This window comes from Austrofundulus limnaeus, unplaced genomic scaffold, assembly GCF_001266775.1.
Source record: "Austrofundulus limnaeus strain Quisiro unplaced genomic scaffold, Austrofundulus_limnaeus-1.0 Scaffold553, whole genome shotgun sequence".
Taxonomy (NCBI): domain Eukaryota; kingdom Metazoa; phylum Chordata; class Actinopteri; order Cyprinodontiformes; family Rivulidae; genus Austrofundulus; species Austrofundulus limnaeus.
The window spans coordinates 117,882-127,041 of NW_013952955.1; the positions used below are offsets into that span (position 1 = coordinate 117,882).

Genomic DNA, 9,160 nt, shown 5'->3' on the forward strand with positions numbered 1-9,160 from the left:
TCCAGTGAAATATATTTATGTTTGTGGTTGTAATGTGACAAAATATGGAAAAGTTCAAGGGGTATGAATACTTTTGCAAACCACTGTAGACCCCAGGAGTAGCATGTGCCCTGCAGGCATTATAAATATGAAAACAACTCAATTTTTGCACAGCAAAAATTAAATTAAATTCAATTTTATTTTAAAGGAATATTTATCATCTGAAGCTTTTATGCCATGATTTAAAACTTAGATTGAGAAATGTTGCTGCAGTCTTGGTTAACTTTGAAAATAACAAGCACTACTGGAAGGAATGCTTATCACCTTCCACCTCCATGCCAGAGCTTTAACTGAAGTTGTCTTATGGAATTACAACTGCTATGGTCAAACTTCGTCCAGTAAATGATTTTATGTAGCATCCTGTGCAAAGCAAGTCTAAGAGAAAAACTTGCATGATTTTAATGGCTCCAGATATAAAAACATTTACAAGGTTTGACTAAAGACAGCAGGGGATGTGCACTCCTTCAAGAAATGACTGGCCTTTAAACGTGAAGACTTCACCACTGCAGCTGTAAACCGGGACCTTCCTGTTTCTAAATATAGCTGCAGCATTCAGCCTAATGTAGGTCAAGTGAAGCTGGAGAATCTCATGTAAACTCAACATCAGACATAAAGCAGCACAAGCAGGACATACACCGTCGGGTGACTCTTTCCGTAGAAACGATGCTCCAGCATCAGGCAGAGTGCTCCCAGTTTCTCTGCGTAGGTGAGCCAGGTGCCGTATTGCATCCACGCCGGATTAGCTGGACCCTCTCCACCGATCATCAGAAACACCGGACCACCAGGCTTGTAGAAAGATTCGTTTATGAAATACCTCTGAGGGAGGGCAGGAGAGACACATGGGCAAACCTTTATAAGTGTGCAAAGTACAGTTTTCAAATAGAAACGCACACTTTATGATGTGGAAAAGAAGAACTTCTTATTGCTGAATGTAGACCCACACACTGAGCAAAACTATATTTTAATTATTCATGTTCATTTCTTCTAAAATTTTAAATATACCATTATTTACGACTGCACGTCACCCAATGCCTCTTATCACGTAGTTTTAAACTGATGAGAAATGATCCAGTTGTAACGTTTTGGTCAAACCTTGAAAATATGATGAATCTCAGCTACTACGAAATCAAATTCTAGCTCCATATTTATAAATCTGACTGAGTTATAGCCATTTTTGTGAAGTCTGATGTCAAATTGCTATGTCAGCCATCTTGAATTGTGTCGACTCCAAAAGTTAATTATTTGTAGAGGCACATCAAATGATTACTTCCTGAAAGTTTTACTTAAATCTGGCCAATGGTTTGTGAGATATTTTGCTGACAGAGTTGACTTTAAATAGTTAATGGCATAAATGTGTTAGAGCTCAGGGTATGTTTTGGGGATCGGTCTCAGCTACTACCACACCAAACTTTAGCTCAGTAATACTTACTAGAGGCAGCCATATTGAACCCACTGACTCCAAAAGTTAATCAGATGTAGATGCACATCCACTGATTACATTTTTTGCAAGCTTACTTGCAATTTATCCAGTTGTTCATGAGATATTTTGTTAACAGGCAGACACACAAAAGAAAAAAACTCAATCGTCCACCTAAATACTAAAGCATTAAGCTGCTTGACTTACTTGCTTCCACTCTCTGCTGTCTGCACCATTGAAGTGATCCAGTTTCTGTGTGAACCACAGCTCCTCAAAAACAGCCTTCGCCTTGGATTCCTGCACCTGGTTAAACTTCGTGAAGCCATAATGCCGCCCCTCTCCCGCAACAAACAGGGACAGCAGCACAGAAAGGGCCAAGAAAAGTCCATGCATTAGAAAATACATTTTGGTACGAACAAGGAACCAGGAAGGCATGTGGTGATCAAGTCACATGATGTGTTCTGATGCTACTTCAAACGACTGGCAAAATGTAGAAAATGTGAGTTTCTTGTTTCACACAAAGACTACGTGTTTACATTTTTACACTCAATTAGCATCTTTTATATATTTTTTTAATAATTATAAATTATACTGTGACCAATAAAGAGCCAGAATAGTGGCTGTTACCTGGAATGGACTAGTTTTTCCTTTCCTTTTTCTTTTTCTTACTTTATTTGCGGGACGCGAATCAGCGCGAACAACGACACAATACGGCCAGCAGGGGCGCTAAAAGCAAACCAAACAGGATCGATTTTAGCGAAGAAGCAGTCGCCGAGTAGTTCCGTTTGCTAACCAGAGCTTGCAACCATGGAAGAGGCAAAAAAGAAAGAGAACAAACAAACTGAAAAAGGCGATGAAAAAGATAAGGATAAGGAAAAGGGACAGCAGTCCTCTGGAAAAGATAAGGAAAAGAAAGAGGAGCAGGAATTGGTAAGTTTTAGCATTTTTCTCATTCAAGAAATGCTAAATAAACTAACAGGAAGGTACATACTGAAGCTGAGTCACTGCCGCTGTAACATGACAAAGTAGGCCGAAGCCGGTGGTATACAGAAAAAAGATCAACCACGAGCTTACATTTTCACTAACTGTGGTTTTTACACCCATAAAACGTCACCGCCTTTACCTATAGACATAAGCACATTTAGATTAGTCGAAAAATAAACCCAGTTAGCCTAGCCTGCTCCGGCCTTCTGTGCTAGCATTAGCTTGTCATTCTGAGCTGATTAGCTTCAATGAGCTAACATGGCACAGCATGACACAGACAAAACATCATTTGAATTGTAATGTTTAATCCACATTAACTCAACTAAAAGTATATCAGCTGTTTATTTGGTTTAGCTGCGAATTATTATTTATTTATTTATTTTTGTAATTTTTGATCAAATTTTAGACTATGTGAACAGTCAGTGTTGGTCGTTTCAATAATTCAATTACAAAACATATAAACTACACACTTGACCCTTACAATAGATGTAAATAAGGTTGAATCAAGGTCTGTTTTGAGTTCGGTTACCTTTGATTTGTTATGTATTAAGAAACCATAGTTGTATAAACAAAGTAAAACTAGCCACTCATTAAATATCAAATGAAACAGAATTACCAGAAATATGTTTTTAGCTTCAAACTTAAAAAACAAAACTATTTTTGATCCTGTGGATTAAATTGTACAAACATTGCTGATAGTCCAAACAAAGAGCTTGACAACAACCTCAACAAGCAAGTTACTGGTTTAATCTATTTTCTGTTATCCATTATGGGTAAATACTTTATTAGCAATTTCATTTTAATCTGTTATTTCATCGCAATCAGCCACTTTCTATGACAATAGACAAATAATTGTGTCCTGACCCTAACTTCCTTAGTCACTAGTAGAAACACATTGATTGATAAATTAGCCTGGTTTGAGTTTTCATCTTCATTTAATTTGGAGACAATGATTCATAATTACTGTAAATATAAACTGCTTTCGTTGCAAGTACAAATATATATAATATATTGTGTATATTTGTTAATATTTGTATAACATTATTTTTTCCATTTTAATCAAAATATAATTTTAATATATATTTAATATACTTGCTGTTTTTCATTCCTGTTCAACTTTTATTTTTCTACATCATTAACTTTGTCTGCTGTTTTGCTGAACTGTATTGTTAAATCTGATATGTACTTTGAATCTGAAATTTCTTCACAATTTCTCAGTCTGAGGAAGACAAGCAGTTACAGGAAGACCTGGAGATGATGGTGGAGAGGTTGAGTGTAAGTGCTGACATCCTTCTTTAATTGGATTGGCAAGATGTGAGAACCCCAACAAGGTTAAAGAAGAGTTTTTATTATGTGTATTTTTTGCAGGAGAAGAGCACAGCGCTGCACCACTCTGCATTAGAAGAGCTGCGCAGACAGATTCGCTCTTCGACCACTTCCATGACCTCGGTACCTAAGCCTCTGAAATTCCTACGCCCACATTATGGCAAACTGAAAGAAATTTATGAGGGCATGGCTCCTGGTGAGAACAAGGTAAGGCTTCTCGTCTCAAAGCATCTGCTGTAAAGCAGCATATGCTAGCTTTATGACTGAGATCTCAATGTTTTTGTGTAGTTTAATAATTTGGTTGCTTATTTTTAACTTTATTTAAACTTTAGGCAATCAACAAATGCTTTTTCCATAACAGTGTGAGTTAACTGTTGTAGCCATCTTGTATTGTGTTGATTTCTAAAGTTACCGGTAATCAGTTGTAGATGTGCATCTAATGACCACTTTCTGTGAGATTCGTTTAGGGTTGCGCCTGATGATTATTTTGATAGTCTGGCTTGTGATATTCAAACAAAGTTTTTACACCATCAGTTGGGGATGACCCTCAGGTACTACCACATCAAATGGACCATGCTTTTGTCATTTTTGTTTTTGCTACGGTTGATTAGCTGTGGTGGACACCTYCAATTGGGCGAACTACAAAAGCGAAATCAGCTGTAGATACAGTGGTTTGCAAAAGTATTCATACCCCTTGAACTTTTCCATATTTTGTCACATTACAACCACAAACATAAATATTTTCACTGGAATTTAATGTGAAAGACCAACACAAAGTGGTATACAATTGTGAAGTGGAAGCAAAATTTTACATGAATCAMAACATTTTTTACAAATAAAAAACTGAAAAGTGCGATGTGCAAAATTATTCAGCCCCCCTGAGTCAATACTTTGTGGAGCCACCTTTTGCTGCAATTACAGCTGCAAGTCTTTTAGGGTATGTCTCCACCAGCTTTGCACATCTAGTGACTGCAATTCTTGCCCATTCCTCCTTGCAAAACAGCTCAAGCTCAGTCAGATTRGATGGAGAGCGTTTGTGAACAGCAGTTTTGAGATCTTGCCACAAATTCTCAATTGGGTTTAGGTCTGGACTTTGACTGAGCCATTCTAACACATGAATATTCTTTTTTTTAAACCACTCCATTGTAGCTTTGGCTTTATGTTTAGGGTCGTTGTCCTGCTGGAAGGTGAACCTCCGCCCCAGTCTCAAATCTTTTGCTGACTCCAACAGGTTTTCTTCCAAGATTGCCCTGTATTTGGCTCCATCCATCTTCCCATCAACTTTGACCAACTTCCCGGTCCCTGCTGAAGAGAAGCACCCCCAGAGCATGATGCTGCCACCACCATATTTGACAGTGGGGATGGTGTTTTCAGAGTGATGTGCAGTGTTCTTTCTCCGCCACACATAGCGTTTTGCATTGTGGCCAAAAAGTTCAATTTTGGTCTCGTCTGACCAAAGCACCTTCTTCCACATGTTTGCTGTGTCCTCAACATGGCTTCTGGCAAACTGCAAACGGGACTTCTTATGGTTTTCTTTTAACAATGGCTTTCTCCTTGCCACTCTTCCATAAAGACCACATTTGTGTAGTGCACGACTAATTGTTGTCCTGTGGACAGTTTCCCCCACCTGAGCTGTGGCTCTCTGCATTTCATCCAGAGTCACCATGGGCCTCTTGGCTGCCTCTCTGATCAGTGATCTCCTTGTTCGGCCTGTAAGTTTAGGTGGACGGCCTTGTCTTGGCAGGTTTACTGTGGTGCCATACTCTTTCCATTTCCGGATGATGGATTGAACAGTGCTCCGTGAGATGTTCAAAGCTTGGGAAATCTTTTTATAACCTAAGCCTGCTTTAAACTTCTCCAAAACCATATTCCTAACCTGTCTGGTGTGTTCTTTGGACTTCATGATGCTGTTTGCTCCCCAATATTCTCTTAACCAACATCTGAGGCCGTCACGGAGCAGCTGTATTTGTACTGAGATTAGATTACACACAGGTGGACCCTTTTGAGTCATTAGCAGTCATCAGGCAACTTCTGAATGCAATTGGTTGCACTCAGGGAAAAGGGGGCTGAATACTTTTGCACGTCGCACTTTTCAGTTTTTTATTTGTAAAAAATGTTTTGATTCATGTAAAATTTTGCTTCCACTTCACAATTGTATACCACTTTGTGTTGGTCTTTCACATTAAATTCCAGTGAAATATATTTATGTTTGTGGTTGTAATGTGACAAAATATGGAAAAGTTCAAGGGGTATGAATACTTTTGCAAACCACTGTATGTGTCCTGTGGATATTTGAGTGTATCATCAAAATCTGCTTCGTGGTTTTATGAGATATTCTGCTAAAGAAAATATGCACTGATGTCAAGGCAAAATCAATATCACCCACTGTTTGTCTCTTTGTTCATTGGGCAGTTATAAGCTTATTGTCAGAATGTTATTGTGGATGTAAAAACGAAGACGACATGCAGGAATATAAGGAAATAACAGGGCAGCCTAAGACTTTCTGTCAAGGATACAAATAGCATCAATCTCATGTCCAGTTCGTGTACCTTCACGAATGGTGTTAAATGCTGGTCTTTATTTGTTCTAATCTTTCCCTTGTTGCAGTGTTTTTGTGCTGACGTGGTGTCGGTGCTGGCCATGACCATGAGTGGTGAGAGGGAGTGCTTGAAGTACCGTCTGCTGGGCTCTCAGGAGGAGTTGGCCTCCTGGGGACATGAATATGTCAGGTGAGTTCAAGCATGACTTGGCATCTTCAGCCTTTTACACTGAGCTTTCACCGAAACAACAGCAATGCAAAGATCATCCTATGGTTCTCTGTGCAGTTTGGTTTTTAGTTTGTTGCAACTTCAGTACTTAGACTTCAGTGAAACAGCAGACTGTATGGTAAAATGATTTTCTTCCCTCACCATAAAAAACAAAAAAGACTTCTGTTTCTGTGGTCCTGGGTCATATTTTCCTGTTCTGTTTGCCAGGCACCTTGCAGGTGAGGTAGCCAAAGAGTGGCAGGAGGTGGAGGAGAACGATAAGACCCAGCAGGAGACGCTGCTGAAGCTGGTTAAGGAGATCGTGCCCTACAACATGGCCCACAATGCTGAGCACGAGGCCTGCGACCTGCTGATGGAGATTGAAAGGCTGGACATGCTGGAGGACTACATAGATGAAAACGCCTACAGCAAAGTCTGCCTTTACCTCACAAGGTCTACATTAAAACACAAAACATTGTTTAACTTTATTCTGTAGTTTAAAAAAGAAGTAATTTATGTCTAACTCTGACATCTCAGCGTGTCTTGTAAGTGTTTTTATAATAGAGCTTTATAAATAAACTTTTACTTACTTACTTACTTTTTCTTTTTTTCTTACAGCTGTGTGAGTTACGTTCCTGAACCAGAGAACTCAGCCTTGCTCAGGTGTGCCTTGAACATCTTCAGGAGGTTTAACCGTCACCCCGAGGCCCTGCGCCTGGCCCTGATGCTCAACGACATGGAGTTGGTAGAAAACATCTTCACATCCTGCAAAGACATGTGAGGACAATAAAACAGAGTTCTTGATGGCAATCTGTACAAATTTACTGTTTATTGTGTGAGTGCTTCACCGGCATTCACACCAGTGACATCAGTTTTTTATCTCCTTCCACAATTTTTGTGCTATTTTAACAATTCATATATCAAAACATTCAGCTCCTTCAGGACATTCAGCTATGAGTTTTGGTATTTCAGCTCTTTCAGCAATTTCACTTGTTCGGCCACATTTTTCCCATTTAAAAATGAACGGAACTGTTTTCAAAATCCTTCAAAATGTTTGTAAATCTTCACAGCAGCTTACACCTTTTCTTCCTTGGGGTAATTTTAGTTTCTTTTTTGGTAATTTTAGCTTTTTCTTCTATTCCAGCTATAATTCAGCTTCTTTCTACTATTTTCTGCTTTTTTTTCTGCTTCTTGCAGTTGCTTTCTGCTATATTCATCTATTTACTGCCGTTTTAGCTAATGTTCACTTGTTAGCTAAAGTTAGTTTTTTTACACTTTCTTTGCAACCATTACAACTTATCTATTGTGCTCCTTATTCTTCCTTATGCCAATTAAACAATTTCCAACTACATTTTAGCTGTTTTACTGCAAATTTTGGCTGGTTTTAGCAATTTACAACAAATTATCACTTTTTTGTACTTTTATATTTTTTTTCTGCTAAGTTTAAATTTTTTACAACTCTTTCACCATCTGGGTGCTAATTTCAACTTGTGGCAGCTATGTTTAGCCTATTTTAATGCTAATTTTAGCTTTTTTGTCTGCTGTTTCAGCTATAATTCTGCTTCTTTCTGCTTTTTTCTACTTTTTTGTGCTTTTAACTTTCTACAAATCTTAGCTTTTTATGCTTCTTTCACGCTTCAAATAAACTTTAAACTTTATCTTTCAGCTGAAGTTTTTAAGCAATAAGCGTTCACACTAGCATTTTCACAGGAAATGCATTTTCTCTATTTAAAATAAGTGTTGAACTTGTAAACAACTTTTAGAGAGCAGACTTCTTCATTAGAGGAATAAAATAATCAGTTCATTCCTTCTCTTCATGGACGATGTGTAACAAACACAAGCTTCACGTGTTTTTGCCTTTCAGAGTCATTCAGAAACAAATGGCCTTCATGCTGGGTCGTCATGGCGTGTTCCTGGAGCTGAATGAAGACGTGGAGGACTACGAAGACCTGACAGAGATCATGTCCAATGTTCAGCTTAACAGCAACTTCTTGGCTCTGGCGAGAGAGGTAAAAGAAGTCAGACTTTAAATCAACTTTAATAGGAATTGGTGCTAATTTTGCTTTGTTTGAATGAAAAGTTATTTATCAGACTTATTAATTTTTAAACAACTAGCGCACTTTCGCCATTCTGGAATCTGATGCGCTGCATGGAAAACAGATTTAACAAACATTTCTCTGGCCCAGTCTGAGACGCAGCTTTAACTTTGGACAGGCCTATTAGCCAGTCAGAAATAGTGTGGGGGCGGGATGTAAGTGTCTCTAGTAGCAGAAGTTGGAGCGGTGTTTTAAATAAAACATATTTGTTAGGACAAGTCTGAAAAAGAACAGGAGACRATATCAAAGCTGGATGATTGTTAAAAGTCAGAAAAGATAAACCAGCAGAAGGATTACTGACTCCWCCMCCTGAGAGGAGCCGTGTGTCGGTGGATGCYAGCTTTAGCCGGAGCAGAGSGGGGGAGAAGAGAGGAGCAGGCGGGTGCAGCAGGTGAAGAGATTAAAGTGATGATTTTATAAGAATGACCCGGGAGATAACATCAATCAACAGGTGTGTGTTTACTGGTACAAAGTGACACAAAACAGCTAAATTTGTTTGAACAAAACAAAAGTAAATTAAAGCTGTGTCTCAGATTTTTTTTCATTGTTTT

The 9,160-nt window shown here is 38.6% G+C and overlaps 2 protein-coding genes across 2 annotated transcripts in view; one reads left to right on the top strand and one right to left on the bottom strand.

Moving 5' to 3' along the window:
• The window catches only part of prss59 (serine protease 59, putative), a gene marked incomplete at its 5' end in the record, with an annotated part of 53,171 nt that extends 51,420 nt beyond the window's left edge, over nucleotides 1–1,751 (bottom strand). The window contains 2 exon segments of the mRNA XM_014026428.1: nucleotides 674–855; nucleotides 1,664–1,751. Coding sequence (XP_013881882.1) covers nucleotides 674–855; nucleotides 1,664–1,751 — 270 coding nt within the window.
• A 470-nt stretch (nucleotides 1,752–2,221) lies between these two features.
• psmd2 (proteasome 26S subunit ubiquitin receptor, non-ATPase 2) overlaps nucleotides 2,222–9,160 on the top strand; it is a 45,666-nt gene continuing 38,727 nt past the window's right edge. Inside the window, exons 1-7 of the mRNA XM_014026427.1 lie at nucleotides 2,222–2,386; nucleotides 3,659–3,715; nucleotides 3,809–3,973; nucleotides 6,374–6,495; nucleotides 6,742–6,966; nucleotides 7,132–7,290; nucleotides 8,378–8,522. Of these exons, the coding sequence (XP_013881881.1) occupies nucleotides 2,264–2,386; nucleotides 3,659–3,715; nucleotides 3,809–3,973; nucleotides 6,374–6,495; nucleotides 6,742–6,966; nucleotides 7,132–7,290; nucleotides 8,378–8,522 (996 nt within the window). The 5' untranslated portion in view covers nucleotides 2,222–2,263. The remainder of the gene's footprint in view (nucleotides 2,387–3,658; nucleotides 3,716–3,808; nucleotides 3,974–6,373; nucleotides 6,496–6,741; nucleotides 6,967–7,131; nucleotides 7,291–8,377; nucleotides 8,523–9,160) is intronic.